This window comes from Anopheles stephensi, chromosome 3 (assembly GCF_013141755.1).
Source record: "Anopheles stephensi strain Indian chromosome 3, UCI_ANSTEP_V1.0, whole genome shotgun sequence".
Classification (NCBI taxonomy): Eukaryota; Metazoa; Arthropoda; class Insecta; order Diptera; family Culicidae; genus Anopheles; species Anopheles stephensi.
Window position 1 is genome coordinate 48,551,993 of NC_050203.1, and position 25,385 is coordinate 48,577,377.

Sequence of the window (25,385 nt, forward strand, 5' to 3'; positions counted from 1 at the left end):
CGTTGTCGTCACTTCCACCGCCCTCCTTCCTGTTTTAGTCACTCTCATACAGAACTAACATCTTGCGTCTCTTTTTATAATTATTTGTTGTATGCTAAAGCCTCGCCATTCAAACAATACGGTCAGGCCGTTCCTATCGAATGAAAAAGCCTCGCTTTGACTATTCCTTGACCTTCTTCTTCTTTAGCTTTACAACTTCGAGAGGTTACTTTGTTCTTTTGCTCGAAACTGACCAAACGAAATTAGGAGTGCCATTTGAACGATGGTATTAAATAAAATACCTTACGTACACTTTTTACCGCACGATCACTACACAAGTTCGTATTTCGATCCCCTGTTTAACAGCAAATCGCGAAAGGCTACAGAAATGTACCATGTAACGCAATGTAATGCCGTTACCAAACGTTAGCTAGCAAACTGTGGAGTGCTTCAGGCTTCATTTTTCGAGGCATAGATGTCGCTGGTGGCAACAACTCCTAAATGTAGGCAATCCGTCTGTCATACAATCATATGCTGGATATAACACAAGATAGCAGAGCACGTCCGCGTTATTATTGTACTAAAGATCTGAAACGGGGAGGAAAGTGAAAAAACCAAACTTATTTATTAATTCACAAACAACTCAAAAATGGCTCAAGTAAGATCGAATCAAATAGCAGGATTGGGCTGCAATACGCAGAATAGAAACAATAAATCAAATCCTCTTATGACGAAAGTGCCGGAAGTGTTGGAAATAATATTTGACCAACTGTATCGTCTTCGGTCCGATGTAAACAACACAGTTGACGTTTCTGTTACACAATTTGGTCGATCTCGGTTTTGTGCAGAGGTATGTTTTGATACTCGAAAAAAGTAATGTCCAGCTGGAGGACTGTTGGTAAGTGTGCAGCAAATGTGTTAACCTGCTTAATCAATTATAACCGCCCCTCGCTACACACCGTCTAGGTATCCGTTCGCCAATATTTACCAGTGGAAAGGTACTGCGAACCACACCACAACAATGGACCATCAATCGTCAGCAAAACGTAAACAAAGCTCCGCCAAGTCTCGAACCCGACTAACAACATTGTGTAGTAGCGCTAATGCAAGGGATTGTTTTTCCTTCGATTGCAGCGCCAAAATCAGTCGCAAACGCGACATGCTCTGCTGGATTTGCGGCGCAAGGCAATACCAGTTGATAGGCAGCGGCAGGTACTGTACGAGCTGGTGGAAAAGTTCGAAAAGTTCCCGCAGGAGAAAGCGTTCGCGATCGAGGAGGGTGCCATCGAGCTGCTGAAGGAACTGGAACACTCGACCGATCCCGCAATAACGCAACATGCAAAGCTCGGTCTGGCGCTGCTTGGCTACGTACCAGCGCTTCCGAGCGAAGGAATTCGCATCTTGAGCATCGATGGAGGTGGCATCCGGGGTATCATCGTTATGGAACTGCTGCGTAAACTGGAACGCCTTACGAACCGCAGGATATTCGATCTGTTCGATCTGGTGTGTGGCGTTTCGACCGGAGCCATTTTGGTGTGCGCATTGGGTAGGTGTACAATAGCTTCACGGGGGAGCCAGTCCATGCCAAAGTTACACGAAACCGTTTCCTTTTAGCCTCTGAAAAAGGGCTCACGCTAGCGGAAGGTATCCATCTGTACAAAAAGATAGCCTACAAGATCTTCCATCGTCCCTCGACGCTGGACAAGCTATCGGGCGCTTCACGCTTGTTTTCGTCGCACGCGTACTACGACATCGAGCTGTGGGAGTCACTGCTCAAGCGACATGTCGGGTACCGTCGTATCATCGACACGGTGATGCTTCCAAACGTGCCGAAGGTGGGATAAAACCATATGGGTAAAACAAACACAAAACGCTCTTACGTTTCCCCGCGCTAATGCTGTATGCTCTTTGCTTGCCTTTTTTGTTTGTTTGCTCACCCGTACGCAGTTCTGCTGTGTTTCGACTACCGTGTGCGATGAGCAGATCGATGCGCACGTATTCCGCAACTACACGATGCCCCAGAACGTACAGTCCGTGTACGCCGGCTCACACACGGCACGGCTGTGGGAAGTGGTACGAGCTTCATCGGCGGCGCCCGCCTACTTCGGAGATTTCCCACTGAACGGGCAGCTCCATCAGGATGGTGGCATCCTGTACAACAATCCCACGACCGTGGCCATCCACGAAGCCAAATGTTTGTGGCCAAACGAACGGATCCAGTGTGTGGTATCGTTCGGTACGGGGCGAACCCGGGGCAAATCGAACGATGGCCAAAAAATCATTAGCCGCAAATTACTCGACCAAGCCGCCCTGTCCAGCTCGTGGAAGACAAAGTTCTTGCGCATTCTCGATTCGGCCACGGACACCGAGGCAGCGCACACTGTGCTGAGCGACCTGTTGCCACCGGGCCACTACTTTCGCTTCAATCCGTATCTGACGGAGTTCCTGTCGATGGTGGAAGTGCGGCCGGAGAAGATCGCCCAGCTGGAGAAGGATACGGCCATGTACTATGCACGCAATGAGGACAAGTTCGAGCAGGTGGCCGATCTGCTGACACGCAAAAGATCAATCGCACGCAAAGCGTACGATGTGGCGCGACATGTTTTCTATCGTTAGGGGAAAAAAAGGCATGTCGCGCGTAAAGAGGTTTTGTTCTGCTAATTCCAAAGATTATTTAGTATTCCAAGCTAGAGGACGAAAGCTCTACGTCTCGCTATCAACACCTTACGATATTTGCTCTGTTTTGAATCTGGTTTTCATGGACCGGAAGCTGTATTAACAGTCGTGCCTCACGCGTAGGTGAACAATTCAGGTTTTATTTCGGTATTATTCACGGTTTAGTATTGCAAGCCTTAAGTTTGTGTTTTACGTGTTAAGTAGCTTCGCTACCGGTTTGTTTAACGACTTTACTATGAATTGTGTGAATGTGTACATGTTTGTGTGTATATGATTCTGTTGAAAGTCTCAAATAAAGGTTTTTGAACGCTTAGTGACCCTTGAACCGAGAAGATGATTGTAAAAGCACCAATCACCTAGGGGTTTAAGCAAGAAATATAGCTATTTCATCTATTTAACCAATATTTTGGCCAATATTTAATCACGTTATGTACCAATATGCATCAAATTATTTACCTCGATATCCTCGATTAATTGTGCAGCAAAAACTGTGCAATAAATTATGATCGTTATCGGAGGTACGCGAACGGTCCAAACGCACTGGACCAATTTTCGGACCGACCGACATTGCTCTACTGCCTCTCTAGGCTAGTGAGCCGAGAGCAGCAAATGAGAGAAAAGTGGAGTTTTCCCCCACGATCATATCGCGCTCGGCTGCTGGCGCCTGCACAGATTTGGCCGAGAAGGAGGACACGGTTTTATTTTTAAGTAAATCGCCCAGCGAAGTCATCCCGATCGGTCACGATCAAGCGTAGTCGTGTGCGGACCGCGACATAGCGCACGTTTATTCGAAAACTTGCTCGCGACGATCGTGCGTTCTTCCCCGTGAGGTCGTGTGTGTGTGTGTGTGTGTGAGTGGGGAAGAAAGTGTAACAAACGCCGCAAGGGGGAAAAACACGGATACGAAAAATTGCTCTCGCCGGAAAAGGCGTCCGTGTCCGTGCCGTTGAAGTGTGCCGCAAGACGCGTTTCGTGAAGTTAATTTTTGTTGAATTTATGATCCCCGGTGTCTCCGGAGCACGCTTTTGTTCGACTTTGTAAGGGAATGTAGGTGAAAGTGATTTCAGCCAGCGGTGAATTACTGACGATTTACGATTGCAAAGTTGCGCACAATAAAGTACCCCGGGGGGCGCTGGATAGCCAGCCGGTCGTCAGGATGAGTAACATGCAGCCGGAAGAGTACGAGAATACGGGCTGGCTGTCGTACTTTAGCAGACACAAGACAACCTACACCGCGTCCGACATTCACAAGATAAGCAACGAGCTGAACAATGTGCGCAAAAACTTAACCGCCACGCAGTACGCGTACGGTGAGCTGAGCAGTGAGCTGAAGGCGCTGAAAAGCCTCCAGGAGCAGCAGCGTTTGGTGGACGAGTACGAGCAGCGTGCGGCCAGCAGCAGCAGCAAGGGGGCAAAATCCACCGAGAAGCGGCTGAAAGAGCAGGCCGACGAAATCAAGAGTCTCAAGAGCGATCTGGCCAGCTGTCGCAATGAGCTGTCGAAGCAGATCGCTGCCGTGAAGGTGGCGGTTAGCGAGCAGAGCAAGAGGAAGGGATTTTCCGGCAGTGGTGGCAAATCTGGGGCCGGAAGTGCGGGCATGACCTTGAGTCTGGAAAGTCGCATCATCGCTGCCGAGGTACAGCTTGATCAGCTGGTGACCGGACAGACGACCGATCGGCTGGGTGCGTTGGAGCAGAAAGTAGGTCAGCTGGAACAGACGCGAGCGGTGGGTGGCGGCGGTGACTACGAGGCACGGTTGAACGCAATTGAGCGGGACTTTACCCGGAAGCTGCAGGACCTGACCGATCTTGTGGTGGAGCTACAGCGCAAGCTAGCCAAGAGCGAAGCCAAACAGGTGGAAATGGTGCAACGGTTGTCTGCCGCACAAACCTCGCTGTACGAGCAGCTGGAACATCGGTACGACGAACAGTGCGGGAAGCTGCGCGAACTCCAGGTTCGGCTGAACCATCTTGGGCAGAACGACGATATTGATTCGACGTTTGTTTGAGTGGCGAACGACCGACAAGTAAGTGATGCACGAAAACATGAGCGAATTATTATTTTTGAGCCGTTGGTGTTGATCGTGCAAACCACAGCGGTAAACAACGCTTTGAATTTCATGATCGTAATAGTTTTGGTGGGCGCTATGTGGCCTGCGTTCTGACAGGCCGACTAAATGGTAAATCAATCGAGAATGTACACAAAAACCAGTGGGAAAATTTAATGGCGAAAACGTGCGATATAAATCAAACCAAGGCAAGGAAAACTCACCGGAACATCCATCTGGCGACGGTGCAGTGTTCCCTTGCTTTCTCTCTATAACGTTGGTTCCCGCTCGCTCTCTCTCTTCAAAGATTTCTGTGTGTTTAATTTAATCGGTCATTTTTGTGGCCAATGACATCAAGCGAGTTGGGAAAGATGGGAATAATATTAGTGCAGGCCTGGTCTCGTGTGTAATCTGTTTGAATAGCTCTACTGAGAGTATATCATTAATTAAAAGAAATTTAACCGGAATAGTTCAAAAAAATATCCACAAATCTACATTACATTTCCCCAAACCAAGTTCCAAGCGTCATCATCGTCACCATTATCCCAACCCTTGCTGCTAAATGGCACAAACCAAACGGTTCGTGCAAAACTGGCGCAAATCGTTAGCTCGCGCTGATGAGTGTGCGGATCGGTTTGCCCATCACCCAGGACCGAAGCAAACACAAACAATCCCGCCAACGGTTGGAAAAACAAGCGCGACCTGTTGTTGTCAGCTTCAGTTTTGGTTGTGGATCGTTAGACAAACAAATCATCGTTCACGCTGTCGGGGCAGAATTGAGCCAGACGGTTCGCGAGTGCCGAATTTTCTTTTTAAACCCTACCAACGCCACCACAACACACATCGACACGGTGATCGATGGTGATCTACTACGCGCGGTAAATATGATCTACTGCCGTGCGAGCTGTGTCGTAAGCTAAGCTCTGTTGGTATTTATGTGGGAAGGCTTCACAGCACCGTAGTAATGGAATATAAATGATTTTTTGTTTCGCTCTCTCTTACTCTCTCTCTCTCTCTGTCTCGTCTTATCTCCCTCCTATTCTCTGCCAATTTTTGCCACTAATAATTTTGTCCCGCGACATTGTTTTCCCTCTCACGAGGATTTAGTGGAAATGTGCCTGTTTTGACGGTTGCCTGTCAAAATAGACGCGGTTCACGCACGCGGCGGTTAGTTCGGTTAAACCTTGCCGGGGATGAATGGCGGGATGGAGGCGGAATGTCGTTTGTACTGCCGGCGGCCGCTCACGGGCGCAATTGATGGATAGGAATCGAATTTCTCGATCGGTAACAGGCTTCTCTCGGACAACCAATTTTAGTTTCACACTGCATTTGCTACCGTAAACAACAGAAAAGGAGGGCAAGGGGTGGTGGAAAAACTCCCCTCCCCCCCCCACTCCCAAATACCTTACGCAGACAGCTAACAAATGGCGTCCCGAAGCGTGCGTAGCGCTTCGACGCTCGGCGGGAATTTTCGTTCGTGACAGTTGTCGCTTTGCCGGGTGATAAATCGACCTACAAGCCACCGGTTTTGTACGAAAGAGTTCTTGTTTCTCTTCTTTTGTCCTGTAACGGGGGGAAAACCTCTTCTAAACAGTGAATGCTGTTCCGCGTCGTTGTAAGTGTTAATCGCTGCCAGCTTTAGGTTCAATTTCCATTCACTTTAGCGACCAACCGACGGACAGTTTCACGTGTAGCATATTTTCATTGGGTTTCATTTGTTGTGGTTGTTTTTAAAATGTTTTGAACAGACATTAACTCGACTTGTTTTTTTTCTTTCTCGTGTGGAACGATTTTGAGAGAGCGTATGTTTTCGTTTTTAAACTACCCAAAACGTGATGGGAAATGCGACGAAAGGCGTTTTATTAATGTGAACGTTTCGTCGTACGAGTGGAAGGGAAAAAAATGCTGCACGAAAGGAAATGTTGGGGAAAATACATAGGGATGAGTCGGAAGACCATCAGAAGCAACCACTAACAGGTAGATATTTTTACGATGGTGGCCGTGGCCAGTGTTCGTTCGTTGGCCCTAATTTATGTTTCTCTCGTGCCGTTGGGAGTGGCGAGATAAATGCGCCGAGCGGCTCACCTATGTTATGTTAACAAATTGGGGTGCAAGAATCTTTTTTCATGTTGTTTTGGATTTTTTTTTTGAAATTTCGATTCTACTGTCAGAGCTTTAGTCAGCGAGTGTGATGCATGCCGGTTTGTCGGAAAGACTCGCAGAAAGTACTCAAGTACGATGTTAATGCTTGTTAAAGCTGTCCGATTTTTCGCTAGTTTAATGAATGCGATGATGAAGGAGAGACTTCAAATTTTTCAATGGTTAAGCGTCCGATAATCCTTTGAAATATTGTGTGAAAATCATGCTTTAGTCCGCTTAGATGCGGAATTATCCAGCTGCTGAGTCTGACTCGCAGCTGAGCGCAGTCTGAGGTAAGAGTCACTATTATTTCTAGCCTTTAGATACCCTCCTGCCCGGGATAAGGCAAAATGACAGGGAGGAAATGCCTTGTTAATTTTTGTGAACTCATAATCGTCATCATCGAACTCATAACACATGCGGTGTTGTCAATACGGCGTCAAGCCGTCATTCTAGAAATATCAAATAAATAAATAAACTCAGATACCCTCCGACTTCAGCCTCTTCAGTTGAGATTCGCGCTAAAAGAAACTTTTTTTAAATAAAAACCCTCCAAATTATAAACTTATAAGCGTCAATGTTCCAAATCATTGCGAACTCATAGTTGCGTTCTTCAAATCTTACCAAAGGTCGTGTCATTTATCTTAAGGCCTTAAGGTTACTTAAGAAAAAAGAAACATTAATCCGTCCAGGAAATATATATTTTTTGGCGATATTCAACCGATTTGAAATATGAATCTTAAGGTTGAAAAGTTGGACTGACCGAGATTCCGAAACCGCTCTTGTGTGTTGTGGTCAACTCTGTTCGATCTACGAATGTTGTTCCCTTGGGGTTCACTTATTTTGTTATAAATATCCTTTTATACAGCACAATAGATTAGCGTCTCCTTCCACGTATTAGAGTGTGTAATCGTAGTTATTATTATTATCATTATTATTTATTTCTCATTGTTCGCCAATGATGGTTTAACAATTCTCTTTTACACTTAAAGGAAAAGCACAGTAGGGACAGTAGCACTTAGGTGGCAAGGAAAGAGGCTTCACGAAGACGGATACGAAAACGAGACAGAAGGACATTATAGTCGAACAGGTGATAGCACTTATTGAATGCTCGGAGCAGAGAGGAGCGGAGATTGAATGCTGAAAGAGCTCGGAGCAGAGGATCGTACGAACCGTACCGGGTGTGGCGCGATGGGATATAAAGGGGAGGTCTATTGCGAAGGCGACGGGAACGAGCATAAAGAGGGATGGCAGACAGGAGGGAAGGGACATCAAGTTCATTTAACAGGAGACCTGCAATGAAGCTTGCACGGATATGGAACTGCCTATCCTTAATAGTTTCTAGCCCAAGAAGACGGCAGCGGACTGGATAGGGAGGGAAAGCAAGATGATAACCGTTGAGAAAGCGCCGAACAGCTTCACGAGTGAATTTGCGCTGAACACTCTTCAGTCAGGCCATCGCAGTGGAGCCTGGGGGAGACCAGACTACAACCGCGTATTCCAAGGAGGATCGCACCCAACAGCAGCACAGGAACTTCAAGCAGAGGGGTCGCGGATTTCGGACGATAGCCTAATTATCAGGCCCAGTAATTTATTAGCCTTGCTGAAAACATAATCAACGTGGGAACTGAAGGACAGCGTTTCGTCGAGCCACACACCTAGATCCTTTACAGAGGATACGCGACGTATAACTGTATCACAGAGGGTGTAGCTAAACGAAAAACGAGAACGAGAAAACGAGATCACACAACAATTATCGGGGGACAGGAATAGGCCATTTTTACGACACCAAACAGAGAAGGAATTTAGTACAGATTGGTAATTTAGTACAGAAGACAACAGTCAGCTGACAAGGACACAGAAAGAAAGATCTTGAAATCATCTGAGTAAAACAGAAAACCTTCGGCGGGGAGGATGGAAATACAGTCATAAACAAATAACAGTAATAAAATAGGACTAAGGACGCTACCTTGAGGAACACCCGAGGAACCTACGAAGGAGTCGGACAGACAAGACTAAACTCTAACTCTATACGATATCAATACCAGGCAAGTCTTCAGCCAGGACATTAATCGACCCCCAATACCAAGTCTTTCGAGTTTAGCAATCAGCAGATCGAGGGGAACACTGTCAAAGGCAGCACTGAAGTCGGCGTATACGACGTCAGTTTGACGATCGGATAACATGTTCGATAAAGCAGAGGATACAAGACACATAAGGTTGAAGGAAGTTGTGCGTTTGACGTTTTTCAACAACTATACGCCTTTGGCAGCCCGGTTGTAGAGACAACAACGGCGCCGGTCTTCATACGGCAGGATTGGGATTTAAATCCCGTCCGGACCGTTCCCCCGTAGTGAAGACTGACTATCCAACCGCGCGGTATGAATAAGTCTAGTAAGCCAGAAATAGCGGCCATGACCTAAGAGGTTGTTAGACCAAAAACAGAGTGAAACGTCTTTGGCATGTGATTGGAAGATATTATGACCGATTACTCTTGAAGAGATGCCTGCATAATGATAAGTTCTGACGATTACCTTTTCTGAGAACTTCAGATGCTGCTCTCGGCATATTGTTGTTAAATGGAGAAATCTGTTTGTAAAAAAAAACTGCATCCCTAATGGGAACTGATAGCAATATGTTTATTTCACAGGTTTTCTCGAGATTTTTGTTTGTAAACGATTCGCAAACTGTTAAAGTAATGAATGAAAATGGTTTAATAGTGATTGTATCAAATTTTCTGAATTGAAATGGAAGAATCGCTAAGTAGATTTTGAAATATTTCAGTTTTCTACTTGGCACTACAACCTCGAAAGGTCGAAAGGTATGAAGACCAGCGCCGCTATCGCTTCCACCCTCACACTGCCCCATAAATATTGCCAAAAAACATGGTGGTACTATTCTTATTACGCTCAGTGTATTCATGTAGCTACGTAGCACCAGTAAGTCTAATAAGCGATAGAAGGCCAGTATGATCTAGCTAGCGAGATCATTAAACCAAGAGAACAATACGACTAGAATAGGTAAATGAAATTGTAAACAGTAATTTATTGAAGAAACGTATGGAAAATTGAGGAAGAAACTGAACGACTTTACACCAAATCACCTCTGGGTCAGGGTCAGAACATTGATTTAGTGTACCACCAATACATCAAAGCGTTTTTCCCCTCTTTGTTCTTGTTACCTGTTATATGCCTTCCGCATATTTTATGGTTGCCGCCGGTGCGTTTGGAAAGGTGAGAAATCACGCGCAAAGTTCAAAGGAGTGTTCCAATTTGCCAAAATGCTTTACACCGAAAGGGAGAGGACGCTAATGAGCTTCACTCGGGTGTTATAAATGAGTGAGAGCGGTCTTCTGAGGATGAGCAACAGCCATAGATATCGCACAGGATTTCGTGTGTGTGTGTTTTTTTAAGCAGTTCGCCATCCATTAAGACAACTGATCGCAAATTTTAATGTACATTATGCATAAAATATCAATCAGAAAGACACACCTCATACACCATTCTTCGGCCCTATTTAGAACAGATTATGCTGACGCAACTGAAGGTACTTCCTTTAACAACTGAACCAATTCGTCCCGTTTTCGTTTTTTCTTCACCACAGGAAACACGTTAAGAAATGGCTGTTCTGCTCTTACGGTGAAAGATAAATAAACTGTACCAAATGGTGGAAGAATACGTACTTTATCATTTTCCAAACGGTGTTGAAATTCGAAATCCACACGCGCAGCAGCAGCATAATCATTCCGTAAACTGGTTTGGAAGGAAAAACAAATCCACCGACGGGGAAAAAAAGGGTGTAAAAGAGTGGCCTTGCACACGGCGGTGAAGCGAGTGTGTATGTGGGTTAAAGTAAAATAAACACTCACTGCCATGGCATGGATTGGAGAATCAAGAAAGGAAATACGAGCTCGATTTTACAAAGAATGCTGAAGCTTTTCTTTTGAATTTGGGATTGATTATTCATCCCGGTTGAGGAAAAAGCCCCCAACAGGTTTGTCCGGCGGTTCCGTCCGTAGGTCGACAAAAATTCATTATTCGAGGCTACGTTTCTATTAAATAGCCTATTCCCTGTTTTATGTTCCATGCCTACCACCGGCTGATGCGAAACGACCCGATCATCCCCGTCACCCGCGCCGCGATACACGCTGACCGATGCTTTATTTATAGTCCGAAGAGACGCATTTTCAATCGTTTATCCCCGCATTCGTTCAGCGTGGACGACCATCGAGACGATGTTGTTTTCCGTTTGGTAGTTTTTTTTTGTTTGTGTGTTATTATTCCCCGTCTAACGACAGTGCATTGGCCTCGGGTGAAATTGGGAACGTGTTGCGATCGATGGTTTTAGGTGTAGTTTTTGGCACATCGTTAAACGTGTTGGTTTTTGGCGCGTTGCGGTGTATTTTTTTTTTCTTCCTTATGATGAAACCAACGGAACGTGCTGTCTGCATATGGAAGAGCGTTTGAGATTTATGCGAGTTTGGGTTGGTTGGCGAAATACATGGCTGTCTGGTTAAATAAGATCATTTCAATTAAGTGACTCTACACACACAAAATGTTTTATGGTCCATACAAGATTGCGATAACTCCAACACAGACATCGAGACCGGATAAGTAGATCACGACCAGTAGGCCAAGCGGTCGCCTCAAAACCAGGAGGCGTACTCTCTCTGTACTATAATATTATTATTTTACTATTCATCGTGATCATTTTCAGCTTGCCTCGATTGTATGCGATGACATAATCGATAAATGTAATACCGATTGTAATTTGGTATGCATCAGCCACTTCCTTGATGGATTTACCGGTCGTTACAGATTGGCAGCTATGGTTTTACATGAACAAAATTAAATCGAGAGTGGAGTTGGTGCGCTATCTTCTACTGGACATATATTCCATTTCCTTCCAACCCATGCAGGCAGGTGGTAAATACGGAAAGAAGTCCAACTTTCCCCACCCGGCATCGTGTCACCACGCGAAGTGCATGAAGTGGAGTTTTAAAAATTCAGTTTATGTCGTTTTACGCTCATGCGAAGCTCGGATACGATCGTGCCGGCGGTTGCCGATGTTCGGTGGCAAGTGCATCCGTGAGTAGCATGCGCAATGGGACGAATTATGTAGCGAGCGCGCGTGTTGTGGTGCGTGGGCTAGGTACGCAAGAGGCAATAACCGAGGGAGAAAGATCGGCACACTGGTCAGCGTCTCGATAGTAATGAAACTAGTCCTCCACTTATCACAACAAGCATCACGATGATGTTTATGCTTCACGACGGTGTTGGGTATAGGTTTAAGTTTAGCAAGCACTAGTTAGCTGAGTAATACTCTGTTTGAAAAAAAAAAAAACTAATTACTATAAAACAGGGTGAAATGCTATCTATAATTACAGACCCTTTTCGTCAATTGAATGTTTGGACATCATTTATATTGTAATCCGGTAGAAAGTATGGAGTGTTTGAGACATTTCTCGTGTATCGCAGGCCAAAATTCCCTAAATTACGAAGGTTTTTGAATATGTATCCACCCAAGACATTACAGGGTTTCGAATCATATAATGGAATGTTCGAAGCACTTGGTGGAATGTTTGAACTAGACAGTGGAATATTACAATCCCGTTATGGAAAGATACATTCAGTTAGGGAAAACTTGCCACTCGGCTGTGAATTTTCACCTCGGCTGATCATTTACATTCGGACAAATTTAACACGAAAATTAGTCGGAAATGTTTTGATATCTACTCCCTTAATCCACCGCCTTTTTTCGAAGTTCCAAAGCCAAGTTGCAAATTTCTCCTAACAGAATGCAACTTTCCACGACGGGATTGTAATATCCTTCTGTCTAGTTGAAAGTGATTCAAAAGTATGCTGCCTCCACGTTGTTCAAAGAAGGACTCAGAAGGACTGTAGTCAAACCGTGCCAAACCCAGACGAATTTTACTCTTCCTTGGCCCTACAACCTCGAGAGGTCTTGGCCTGCCATTTCTGGCATTCTGTGAATTAATTTTACCCGTAGTGAGGTAGTCAGTCCTACGTACGGGCGAGGCGGTCTGCCGTGCAAAGACCGGCGCCGTTCTCGCCTCAGCCACCGGACCGCCCAGACGAATGGCTTTGCTAAAAATAAAAACTGATATTAAATAATTTCTGCAATATCGCCGGTCCAAATGTTCGGCCTTTAAACTTCCCAACCCCTAACCTCGTAGATTATTTCGTATGGGGCCCAGTTCCAAAACTAATAGATATAATTATAACAGTTTCTGATGCCCCATCCCAGGAAGAATCTGCATGTTCGTGTTTCTGTTATTGAATTCGCTAAAGCATTGTTAAAGTTGTGAATGATGCTAATGATGGGTATTTTAAGCGAATTTTGTTGATAGTGTTGTGATCTTCTTTGACTGTATTTTTTTCTAATTCATTGAATGGATTACATGGATGCAAAAAAATCTTTTCCCTCACAAAATTAATACATTTATTAGGGTTTTTGCCGCTAAATTGTTATTATGAGAAATATTTATCATTGTGTGATAAATATTTCTCATAATATCAAGATATCAAGCAAAGTATATCAAACATTATTACAGATCATTAGAACAGAATGAGTTAGTTAGTTAGTTAAATATTTAATCATAATTAATGTTGGCAAAGCCTTCACTTAAAATAATGCACTGCACTACAAGCGCGCAGCTTGAAAGCTCGACAATTTGTGGTTACTTCCGTTGCGTACCTTATCAATTGCCGGTGGAGGGAAGAAACGTGCAGAAAATGCCTTTTAAAACAACCCCCCCACCTTTGTTGTGAGTGTCCTCAAGAGAGGGTCAGTTTGATGGAGGAGGGAAAAAACAAACGGGCATGCAGTGTTTCGTAATTGATAGATGCGTATGCTTAAATTTGACTTCGTATTGCTTAAAACGCGATCGATTTGGCGTTGAGGTGATCAGTCGTGTAGTGAAATTTTGGTATACATCATCGTTCGGCAGTAGCAGACCAGTTGAGTTTAGGAAAAGAAATGTCGGTTAAAGTGAGTGGCCAGTTGCAAGTCTTAGTTAAAGAGATAATGTCATTTGCAGAAACTAAATATAATTCAAAATAAATTAAAACCTTCAGTGACCTCGAGTGAATAAAAACAAAGGAACAAGAGACCAGGCGTCTCCATTGAGAGAATTTCTGTGGTTCTACGTGTTAATAATCAGTGAAAATGTGTATCAAAAGTATTAAAAAGTGTTTTTGTTTTCTTCTACTGTCGTCATTGCAGGTCCTATTAATCGCAACCTCGTTGGCCATCTTATTGGCGCAACTGCCCCTATCGTTCGCCAGTGACTTAGAAAGGTATTAGATAAGCGCAAGTGATTCCGTTAATTTTGTTGTAAAATGCTTCAATAGTAATTGAACTGTATTCTCTTGATGAACTAGATTGATGAACCAGCAAAAAGGCATCACCTAGTTCCCAGTTCTTTATTAGAAAACCATAAAACGCACCAACCGAGCGTGGTAATTCGTGTTCACACATCATGAGCAGCATGACGCACGTTAACACCATTCCATCGATCAGACAAATGGCTGTATGTACTTACTGCTGCCATGCTGCCTTTTTTTTTCTCGGCAGCAAAGAAAAAAATCGTCGACCTTTAGCCCGGCTCGACCCGTGTTAGCCGGGAAGAAAAACACGTCGGGAATCGTGGCTGTGCGAAACGTTAACCATCTGCCAAAACAAAGCCGGAAAACGATCCCTGTGCAAGCGATACACCCTCCCCCGGTTGCTTAACACACCAGCGACCGCACAGTGAATTAAGTAAACAGGTTGCGGTGGTATGGGGCAATCGATTAGTTTGCAATTAGGCTGTAAATTGGTTCGGCGAAGAAAACCAACCAAACGGGCAGAGGAAAACACATAACATGTCGCTCGTACGAAATCTGTGCCGCTTCAAACGGTGGATGTGAGGGAGAGAGCAAGAGGGAGAGAGAGAGAGAGAGAGAGAGAGAGCGATGGAGAATAAATAGAAAAACTTCCATAAATTAACTGCCAGGAGCGCAACGCTAATGGAAACGGCCGGGATAGCTTTCCGAGCGCGAGAGAAAAATTGGCATCGTGCCCATCCGATGGCCGGCCGGGTAAGGGCTACCAATTATTGGGGATTTAATCTTGCCAGTCTTAATCTTGACTACTGAAGAGTGATTTTCTCGTTCAATTTGCCACAAACCAGAGCAAGGTGAAGGATGCTAAAAACCCAAAATGGGGATTACAGCTTCAATCCACATTTCCATTTGCTCACAGTTGAAGTGGCGTTTTGGCGTTCTGTTGTGCGCGTACGCGTACACGAATCAATGATTGACATTTGTAGAAGCGAGAACGATACTTTTCCCATTTAAAAAATGGAAAATTCCGCTTTTTTTCTTTTAACTCATATTTCTACAAATAATTTACTTCCACCTTATCGTTTTTCGTACGCCCAGCTTTGCTGCCAACGAAGCGCTTGCCCATCACCATCATGACGACCTAGTGCACCACCATTCGGATGCACTGCTGCACAGCCTTGCGAGTACCGATCATTCACTGTTGCATCATGACCTTCATCACGATCTTCACCACGATCTGCACCACGACGTGCACCACCACGATTTGCATCATGTGCATCACGATCATGTGGTGGTGACCGCTCCACCACAACCGACCGGATTCTGGAAGAAGAAGCTCGTATGGAAGCCGCGCTGGGTGAAGAGCTGGCAGGAGAAGAAGGTGTACGTGGGTGTGTGGAAGCGTGTCTGGGGACCAGTGCAGGTGACCGAATGGGTGCCAATCCCGAAACCGCCCCCAGGCTGGTCCCATCACTAGGAAACATTCGGCAGAATGTTGGGTACATGTAGAAGTTGTAGTTCAACTAGCCCGTAAGTTATTGAATCCTTGTCGTATCGTTAGACTGTACAAAAGCCGGCTCGAATATGTATTATCGACGTATGTTTTGGTACGGATATTGTGTTTTGTAAAAATAAATGAATCCTCTTTTTCTTGGTAATCATCAAAATAATCATCTGCCATCAACCTGCGCCGCAATAAGGTAGTTATCAAAAAATTTCGCCTCTCATACATTGATGTAATTCATGCAAAACACGGTGCTTTGAAAACACACCGCTCGAAGCTATAAATGCCATCATCTGTTTGTTTGCATTCCTCTGCATGCAAGGAAACATTATTTGGCATCCGTACCGATAAATTGCATCCCTGAAACGATTAAGATCCGTAATGAGATAAATTCCACAGCCACTACACACACTATACACAGAACTGATGAATGAGCTTCTCGAGGGATAATTATGGCTACGGTTTGCTGCCAACATGGGGTACGGAGTGCTAAGGCATAATAAATTTGCTGCTAACGTTGTTTACCGAATTGGTACAATATAATCAGTGTAAAGCCGTGCTGTTCATGTGAATTAGATTGTAAAACACGAAAAATAGGTTCATTTCATAGAATGCGTCATGAATGCAGCTTGAGGATTTGTTTGATAATCAAAAGCTATGGAAGGAAACTACTCATCCTGTTTTCCTTAGCTTCGATGCAATAATTCAGATATGCGAGAAGGATGAAGGGTTTTCTTCCCATTAACCTACCCATCAACGGATGGGAATTTTCTTTCCTCGATCAACATAAAACATTGCTTAAGTTAATATATCTTTGTCTTTGCTTTCTTTGTCTTCTCCACGAAATCCACCATTCCAGCTCCCTGCCCAGTTATTCTGCCTAAGAAACATCTTACAAATTTCCGCTTTTACTTCCGCACGTAAGTAGTATCCGTTTGGTTGGTAGCAAGCGTTCGTGCGCATTTGCATTCTATCGTTGTTGCCCTCGAATCCTGCCTTCCAACAGGCACGATGACCAATCGTTTCTTCTGCCTTAGTGGTTTTTGGGCGATACGTGAATGTTGTATGTTTGTCCTCGCATCTGGTCTGCTTCACGCATGCCGTATAGGCCAAACAATGGAACACAGTGCTGCAACAATCGCTGCATCAATCCGATTGCTAGTTCAGAGACCGGCACCTGGTTCGGGTTTTTTTTTTCTTTGGAGAAAAATTAAACCAATCGCTACCACCGAACCTCACAGTGCCACGGTAAAACAATACAGTAATAGACAAATGGATGGGATTTGTAGAACGATTACATACCGGCAAGGTTTGCACGATTATCAAACAACGTCCCCGTTCTCGGGCGTGTTGGTAATGGTTTAATGATGTTTGGTAAAATGTTGCTCCGCAGCATATGCTTCATCGTGTATAGGTTTCTTTAGTTAATATGTTTGTTTGCCAAATTTGCGATAAATTCGTTTTACCTCTACGTACACCAAAAATTTGTATTCCTGCCTCTTGTTGCCGCCCTGGTTTGGTATGTGTGTTTCAGGTTCGTTTCGGTTCCAAGTAGAACTATACATTGCTTTTATGTTCTTTGTTTTCCCTAGCGATTGATTTCACATGCATCTCACTTCCTCCCTATTGCAGATATTGGTCAGCTGGAAACATGTAAGATAAACATAATATTAAACAAAATTCCTGTCAAATTGCCCTGTAAGTGTGTGAGTGTTGTTTAGATGACTCTCTTCCAATACTTTCTTTACAAATAATAGGAGATCCAAACAGTGGCCTAAAAGAGGAAAAGTACGTACGGAAGAAAGAAGATACCCTTCCATTTGTTTGTTTTTTTGTTGTTGTTGTTGTGAAAATCTTTCCTTCGCTTACATATTGCCACTTCAGATAGAACATGGGTAGGATAATAAAATACTATAGCTATCAATTTTAATACCGTTCGGCCGTCTTTTTAATCGACACAATTTGCAGCCATTTCACACTAGTACAACCTCACAACAGTACAGTTGCTCTTCCGCAAATCTGCGCATTTGTTTAACCAGAAACCGGTAGCATTGAGTTTGGATGGGGGGAAGGGTAAGGCATTTTGGGGCCTACCTTCCACAACAAAAAAAAAGACGATCGTCGATCCATCCACACGAACGGTTCAATAATTGCAGAGGAGATGAACACGAGCATCCCGCATCCCGGCCACTGCAAAATGTTGACCCACGCAACGCAGTGGCGGCCGCGGTACGGTTTGTCCAGGTTGGCTGCAGGCAGCAGACAGCAGCGCGCGTGACTTTAGTCGGTCGATATCGAAAGGTCATAAATCAGGAAATCTATGAAGTAAATGAGAAACCTGATCGCATTAATTATCATTATCCCGAGGTGAGTTTACCAGCGCGATGGCACGATGGTGCTCTCGTGGGGTAGGAGTCAATCATTGAGTTGATGTTGGCATACGTTTGTTGTGCATGTGGTGAGAGCGATAGACAGGTGAGAGTGTAGTGGTGCGTTGGTTGGTGATGGGATCGGTACGATTTCGTGTTGAACCGAAGTGAATATAAAGCGTGAATAAAGTAAAAAGTGAAAGAAAGCAGGCGGAAATGGGAAAGGAGCAGGTGGTTGTGCGAAGGTAACACAAATCGAACACAAATTGGAAGAAAAAGAACAAGAGAGAGAACAAGAGAGAGAAAGAGAAAACAGAAACGAGAGCAGCACATTAGATGGAACGCGGAAAAGGGAGAGTGGCGGGTTTACCTCATCGTGTCCTCTTTGTAGTCCTCCGGAATGACGAACAGATCGGGCGAAATATCGTTCCGGAATTCGAACTTTTGAAACGTGATCTTGGCCGACACTGTCGGCAGGATGGGGATGTCGATCTTCACCGGGAAGCCGCTGGGTAGTTTCAGCGTCACGAATTCACGCAACTTGCTGAAATGCTTGAATGGTGCTATTACCTCCAGCACGTTCAACAGCATGTCTACGCTCAGCGGGAAGTCTTTGCTCTGCAAAACCGACGCAACAGCACAGAAGGGGGGAGTGTTAGTGGATAGAGCAATGAATCTTACCGCGCACAAACTAACGCTACTCACCATAGCTACGGTTGCTTTAAAATTTTTGCTTGATTCCTTATACACTAGTTCACGACCTAAGTTGGGATACTGGCCCGGCTCAGCCGAAACGTACTCCTCCCAGGTAACCTCACTGTTGGGCGGTGGCTGCAGCGACTCCCTTCGATAAATCTCCCCGTTCTGATCGATACCGCCCTGCTGACTTTGTCCGCCCTTCGTAAGCGATTCCATTAGCGCTTTGTTTTTCTGCAGATCATCCCGCGACAGATGCTCGCGCCGCTTGCGCTGCTCCAGCGTCAAGCCGTTTATCGTGTAGAGATCGCTATCGTACTGTCCGGCCACCGTTTCGCGCCGATCCTCGCGAAAGATCCAGCCCGATTGTGCTTTCGTAAAACTAATACCCTTGGTTGACATCTGTGCTGCGAGAATGTCGCTCGACATTAGGATGTCGACCTCATCCTCGATCTCCATCTCCGTCTCCTCGTGCCGGACGTGCTGGTAGCAACGGCACTCATTGTCCAGGGCCGTCAGCGAGTCCTTGGGTGGGTTGTCGCCCTTGAAAATGAACGAAATGTCACCCCGCTCCCAGCGCATGTCGGAAAAATCGACCAGCGTCGTGTCGAGCCGAATCGAGCAGCCGGATTTATGGATTTTACAAACGTCCGAGGGAAGTATGCGCGAGATTAGTGGTACCCAGGAATGAAAATCCCACTTCAGCTCCATATAGAAATCGCCCATCTGTTTCAGAGCTTTAACCAGGTTCGGGCGCCGTTGCTCCATCTGTTCGCGGGCCTGTTGCTTCAGCTTTCGCAACAGTGAACTGACTGTGAAAGAGGAACACACACATGAGTTACAGAGTGCAGAGTTCAAACCAAAGCTGGAAAAATGGATTGTAGTAAAAAAAACACATACTTATTTGTCGATCTCCGTACGAGATCGCTTCCGCTAGAGGAGACCATCCTTGTGAATTTTTTACTTTAACTGGTGCGCCGTGAGCAAGCAATAGGAAGATACATTCTGAAACAAAGTGAAGCCAATAGTACCATTCATTAGAATATTACCCAACCAAGCAGAACAGCATGGAAAATTTGACAATATATTAAAGCCGATTGAAGACAAGCCCATCGAGTTGCAAGTCAAATTTAGTCACATTAAAAGGCTCTACGCGTTCGTAACTATTTTTAGTCTTTATCCTTAATCCACCAAGGTAGAAGAAACATTTTATAAAGCTTTCTTTATATATCCATTTTTTTTGTCAGTGGCAAAAAATTCCATCGTACGGATTTTGGGTAACCTTTCCAAGAAGTCTTAAAAGGGTCGAAATTTTTCGCTGCGCGTTATTAAAAAAAGGCGTCCACTCGTCCTCTTCGGCTCATGCATGTTTTAAAAATAAATAGCTTTCGTACGGCCGATGGTATCGAACGGGAGAATGAAGGAAAAAACGTTTACAAACGCGATAAGGTTGTAAAGTCGATGCCGATGAAAGGAAAAACGGGCGCTTCTAAGCGAAAAGTTGTTTCGCATGATGCCACAAGGATACCAGCCCGGCTCCTTCGCCTCTCAAGCCAGCTAAGCCAGCCAGTTGCGTGACTATAAATAAACAAATGAAAAACAACAGCTCAGGGGGCGATTGATTCCGGTGGTTGAGTGGTACAGCGGTGATTTCGAGGCGGGAAAAGATACCATCGAGCCATCGAACTGAGCACCACCACTACCCTGGAGAGGTCAGTGAGAGCGTAATCAATAAAGAGGTGAGCAAAAAAGGAAGCATAAAACGGAGCAAAGCAAAGGAAGCACATCGCGAAAAAAGGAAACCATGATATCCGGTTGACATCCTTCCCTTACCCTTTTCCTGCTAGCCGCCCCACCGTCGTCCTCTTTTGCAACAGTTTGTTTAGCTGCAGCATAGAACTGTATCGGTATTCTAGGACAAGGTAACGGCGAAGCAAACAGAACTTCATCAAGGTTACTATCAAACGCGATGGACGCGAGTCGTTTCCTTCTCACTAATGACATTTATTGCGGTCATCCGCCATGTGCACGAGTGAGACCAATCGATAAAAATACTACAAGCGGCTGAACGGAGGTAAGCGGGACGGTCGGTCCATGGAAAGGGACACGATTTCAATCTCCATCCAGCCGACCGTGGAAGGGATGAAATATGAATTAAAAAGTGGAAATAAATTGATCAACGAGTGATTACTGCCCGAGGGCGCACGCTGGAGGCATAGACGATGGGTATTAGAGCCATCGGTCGCCTTGTGTCCATTACGCTCAACAAATGTTTCTGTTTACGATATCCAAACGGAAAAGGCTTGATTAAATGAAAAGCATTTGAAATGGGTTCCAATAAAACAGAATGATAAAAACACCGATATTAACTCTAATAATGAGTCGAAAAATTGTGAGTCAAACCACCAAATCATTCCATTTTATCGTTTTTGCCAAATCAGCCAAATAATTATTGCGCATAAAAAACGTCGAACTTGGTAAGCTTTCCGCGTAACTAATATGTGCTTTAGTGCGTGTGGGTATTGACTGACGCGGTCTCTTATCACAAGCGCTGGATGGACTGCTCTTGCCCTACTACTTGGTCACACCGTTCCATTATCTTATGATAATGCAGCCACTGAAGGTGGAGGCATCGGTCCCCATTAGAAAACGATTCAATAGACATTACCACTTAGGAAAAAAAAAAAAAACCAGGATGGAATAAAATTCTTCTCTTGCGAATTCTTCACGCAATGATACCATCATCGCCACCTGTTCAAGTGGCTGCCGGTCGACACGCAGATGATAAGAGTCGAACGAGATGATGAGGGACTGTGGTGTGGGTCGATGTTACAGGGTTTATCATTTTCCCGAGTCGATGGAACGTATGTGCCATTGTACGAAAGATAAATAACCATCAATGAGCGGTACGCCTTCATGGGTAGTGAAAACAGGCTATGGACCCATATCGTGTGTTGTGTCATGATCACCACCGGAGGTTGTTGTTGAGGCAAATTTTTCTCTTTTGTTTTGCGATTGAGTTGGGCGGACAAAACACAGATCACTGTTATCATTCATCTGCACACGGCAAACGCACCAGAGCGTCACACTGGTCGAGACATTTCTTTGCCACACACACACACGATTCGCAGCTTGCATAATATTGCTTTATGGTTGACTTTCCTCCTTTCTAATGTCGGAAAACGAATGATAATGTTTTTGTAATCCACGCAAAAACTTCCTCGCACTTTTCATTAAATATTAATTTCACGATGTTGCTGCTTTTGCTCGAATGTTGGGCGGCAAAATGGAGAGTTGGCTGGTACCGAGAGAGGAGTTCCTCCCAGCGAGGGGTGGGATTACTACGAGCCATTTTTCTCGCATTTACCGCCCTCGAGATGCTTGACGGGGTGCCTGATTTGTTTTCGACATCCTCCCCCCGCTGGTATAATTACCTTTCTTTCCTAGCATAACAGCCAAATGGAGTGGTGTGTTTCCTAAAACGAAATAATACAAAAAAAAGGTAGATAGATTATTAGAATAAACAAACTGTACTGGGACGGTAAAGCAGCATCATATTCACACCATTTATTTATAAACAAAACTATATCGCACGGTCGCTAGTTTGTTCGAAAGTGTTGAGTTTTGGGCTCATATCCATCAAAATGGGTTCTTCACAACCAACATTGAAGCATTTTATCAGTGTTTTAAAATCAGTGATACATTTGCTTCAAACGGCATTTATCTACCTATAAAACGGTCCCGGGCATATCACTGAAGAAAAAAAAACACGAACACACAGGTAATACTTCTTTGCACCATTGCGCGGTTGCGTGGATACGCACAGGCAAGAAACTTATCGATGCATGAATATGATTAGCAGCTCGTCCCGTTTGTCGTGTATCTTCCGCTACCGCTGCAACCAATGGGCAATTTCCAGCCCAGCCAACCCAGAAACGTTTGATATCCGGGCACCACTACTTACCATGCTTGTCCTTTTCGGCGATTTCGTGCGTTCGCAGCAACAGCGACAACTTTCGAGTATCACCGTTAAAGACGCACTCATGCAGCGGAAACGTTTCCGTCATTATTTCGCCGACTTCCGCTGCAATTGAGAGAAAACATTTTACTAAATCCACACGCACCACTCGCGACGCGCAGCAGTCGATTTTTTCTCTACTTCTTCCGTTGTTTCCCTTCCGAATGCAACCTACCTCCACGACCAACATTTTTCACCTTTCGCGATTGTTTTGACCAATTGTCAAACTTCGGGAAAATGAGCCGACTTCGGGCTTTTGCTCGGAGACGTCAAACAGCTGTCATGTAGCGTACCGGTGAAAAAGCTACGATAATAAAGCGGTTATTTAGTACAGAGGATATCCGAGATGCACGATATGGGCTTTTCTCACAGTTTTAATCAGTTTAAAAGCCACAACTTCGTTTTCCAAGCTTAATTTCCTGTGTGAAACGATGTATCAGAACAGTTGCACGTGATGTTACTGCGCAAGAAACGTTTGTATGGAAAATATCTAAGTTGTTTGAGCACATAGCTGAACAAGTAATGAGTATTGCATACTGTTAGGCGCTCGGACAACATCTACATTCTGCTTGTTTAGAACAAAACTGGGTAAAAGACTCGAGAAGGCCCCCCCCTGACAAAATTTGTTAGGCGCTGTAGGATTTACGCCTAAAGGTATGCAATCCGCAGTACACGTTGCGAGAGCTTCACAGTGAGCTTTCAGTGTGCTTTCAGTGTGGTCAAAATTGGTTGAAGAAAGTCGAATAAAAAATTGTTATTATTTGATTAAAATCCCCTCTCCGCTAACCCTACCATTCATTTTGGGTTACAGGGGCTTCGTACTAGTTTTCAGTCGCACTAGGGGTGAACGATCGGGCCTAAAACATGCACGGCGTTCTCGGACGGTAACGGAATAGTAATTCGATGAATACTTGTTACCTTGCATTGATATTCAGCAAAGGAGGAAACATAAGAATATCATAATCTCAAACCACTTGTTACAATGTATCAAGTCTACTCGCTGTCTACACAATGCACAATGTTTATATCAAATGGGGTTTGACCATACAGAAATCCCACTGTACAATAATAATGACAGGCCACAGTGCTGCACACAAAAGATTCTAGGGGGGGCCTTCTCGAGTCTTTTACCCAAAAATGACAGGCCACAGTGCTGCACACAAAAGGTTCTAGGGGGGGCCTTCTCGAGCCTTTTACCCCATTGTTTGAAGCGGAGGAAAGCCGTAGTCGTTTTGGTTTCTCTGATCCGTCCAGAATTATGTGTCGCGAATTTAACGAGCTGTGCAATCATCACGTTTGTGAGTAGTATTCGTTTAGAGCCATCAATTTCACCTAAAGTTTTACTTTATGTTTTCCGTTTTGATGTTTGTCTTCATTCATGTAAACCTCACTTCAAGGGAAGCTAGAAAGGTCCATTGAATTTGAATATCAAAATTTGAATTTTTGAATTTGAATATTTGAAAATCCAATACAACTTAAACATTTTAAGTTTTTCTTCCGAAGCGTGTAAGTTGTTTTCGATGTACACTTTTTAACAATAAAAAAAAATGATGTAGGTGAAAAAGAATTCGATCAGCTCAAACAATAAGCTTTATTAAAATAATTTACAAGAAAAATTTACAAATCATTCGTTGACTAATGACTCATGCGATCATGCCGGCCATATACTTTCTTACTAGAATTATTGATACCACTTAGTTGGATAGTTATTACTCACTAGAAGGGAACGGTCCGGACGACATTTGAATCACGGACCTGCCGTGTGATTACCAACGCCACTTTATATTTTAATATAACAATTAAGCCACATTATTTTTTCAAGAGACCCCTCAACAGACTTTTTCAAACCCTCTTTTCAGCATAACGTTTCTGCTTCTTTATGATGCAAAATTTAGCAACCCCTAAGCACCCCATTGGGACGGTCCGGTAGTCGAGCAGACAGCGGCGCCGGTCTTCAAACGGCAGGACCGATCTTCAAATCCGATCCAGACTGCCTCCCCGTGCACAGAGCTGAGTGCTTTGTGGTAAAATCAAGTCACTGAAAGCCTTGACTCCATGTTCGACCAGGCGTTCAGGATATCGCTAATTTGGGTACCTTCTCATTGCGGAATTCCCGGCAACTGGAAGGCAGACTCACTGGCCAAAACAGGCGTCTATCAAGGCGCATTTTACGACCGTCCAATCTCGGCCCGAGAGTTTCTTCGCCTACCACAGCAACTTTTCCTGTCTCGCTGGCAGAGCTTGTGGGAGGCGGATGATCTCGGGCGATTCCGGGCATTCATACGCATGATGTCTCGACTTATATCGAATCATTTCGCGTTGATGCTCATCTTCAGCGTATAACTCTGGCTCAGACAAAGGTGTGTGGCTGTGGTGACGGATTTCACGATGTGGATCACCTTCTGTGGTCCTGCGTGGAGTTTGAAACCGCAAGACCCTCCTTGTCGGGCGCATTCGAGAGCATCGACAGACGACCGGGTATAGAAATTAGAGAAGTGTTGGCGACTAGGGACCTCGCCTATATGAGGCTCATCTACCGATTCGCCAGAGACAACGGTCTTATCCTTTGATTATCCTTTGATCGCTATTATCCTTCTAATCCATATCCGCC

General features: G+C 44.6%; 3 protein-coding genes across 7 annotated transcripts; 2 read left to right on the forward strand and 1 right to left on the reverse strand.

The window, feature by feature from the left end:
* The first annotated feature begins 740 nt into the window (after positions 1–740).
* Positions 741–3,057, forward strand: LOC118512649 (calcium-independent phospholipase A2-gamma-like). Its single transcript, XM_036057367.1, has 5 exons — positions 741–877; positions 946–1,025; positions 1,114–1,525; positions 1,594–1,814; positions 1,927–3,057. Exons 1-5 carry the CDS (start codon positions 856–858, stop codon positions 2,593–2,595), a joined length of 1,404 nt encoding a protein of 467 aa, XP_035913260.1. The 5' UTR covers positions 741–855; the 3' UTR covers positions 2,596–3,057.
* A 296-nt stretch (positions 3,058–3,353) lies between these two features.
* On the forward strand, positions 3,354–17,679 carry LOC118512650. Of its 2 annotated transcripts, XR_004906326.1 has the most exons (3): positions 3,354–4,681; positions 14,087–14,160; positions 15,286–15,845. XR_004906326.1 is itself a non-coding variant. In XM_036057369.1 (2 exons), the coding sequence occupies exon 1, from the start codon at positions 3,812–3,814 to the stop codon at positions 4,661–4,663; it is 852 nt and encodes a 283-aa protein (XP_035913262.1). In that variant the 5' UTR covers positions 3,354–3,811; the 3' UTR covers positions 4,664–4,681; positions 15,286–17,679. The 2 variants fall into 2 exon arrangements, 1 of the variants encoding a protein (XP_035913262.1); XM_036057369.1 differs by lacking the exon at positions 14,087–14,160 and having other exon boundaries at positions 15,286–17,679.
* On the reverse strand, positions 16,490–23,002 carry LOC118512647 (ankyrin repeat domain-containing protein 13C). Of its 4 annotated transcripts, none has more exons than XM_036057365.1 (7): positions 22,950–23,002; positions 22,721–22,840; positions 22,191–22,232; positions 19,657–19,761; positions 18,766–19,568; positions 18,431–18,678; positions 16,490–18,029 (listed from the first exon to the last, which is right to left on the reverse strand). In XM_036057365.1, the coding sequence occupies exons 2-7, from the start codon at positions 22,821–22,823 to the stop codon at positions 17,972–17,974; spliced, it is 1,359 nt and encodes a 452-aa protein (XP_035913258.1). In that variant the 5' UTR covers positions 22,824–22,840; positions 22,950–23,002; the 3' UTR covers positions 16,490–17,971. The 4 variants fall into 4 exon arrangements, with proteins under 4 accessions (XP_035913258.1, XP_035913257.1, XP_035913256.1 ...); XM_036057364.1 differs by having other exon boundaries at positions 16,490–18,009; positions 22,916–22,995; XM_036057363.1 differs by having other exon boundaries at positions 22,916–22,995.
* Between the last annotated feature and the right edge of the window lie 2,383 nt (positions 23,003–25,385).

What these genes read in the sequence shown, in the direction of transcription:
- LOC118512649 (XM_036057367.1), top strand. Translation starts at nt 856, where the DNA reads ATGTCCAGCTGGAGGACTGTTG. An exon ending in CATTTTGGTGTGCGCATTGG is followed by an intron (nt 1,526 to 1,593) that starts GTAGGTGTACAA and finishes GTTTCCTTTTAG; the next exon opens with CCTCTGAAAAAGGGCTCACG. An exon ending in TGCTTCCAAACGTGCCGAAG is followed by an intron (nt 1,815 to 1,926) that starts GTGGGATAAAAC and finishes ACCCGTACGCAG; the next exon opens with TTCTGCTGTGTTTCGACTAC.
- LOC118512650 (XM_036057369.1), top strand. Translation starts at nt 3,812, where the DNA reads ATGAGTAACATGCAGCCGGAAGAGTACGAGAATACGGGCTGGCTGTCG.
- LOC118512647 (XM_036057363.1), bottom strand. Translation starts at nt 22,964, where the DNA reads ATGTTGGTCGTGGAGGTAGGTTGCATTCGGAAGGGAAACAACGGAAGA. An exon ending in CGCCGAAAAGGACAAGCATG is followed by an intron (nt 22,233 to 22,720) that starts GTAAGTAGTGGT and finishes ATTTCGTTTTAG; the next exon opens with GAAACACACCACTCCATTTG. An exon ending in GTACGGAGATCGACAAATAA is followed by an intron (nt 19,569 to 19,656) that starts GTATGTGTTTTT and finishes CCTCTTTCACAG; the next exon opens with TCAGTTCACTGTTGCGAAAG.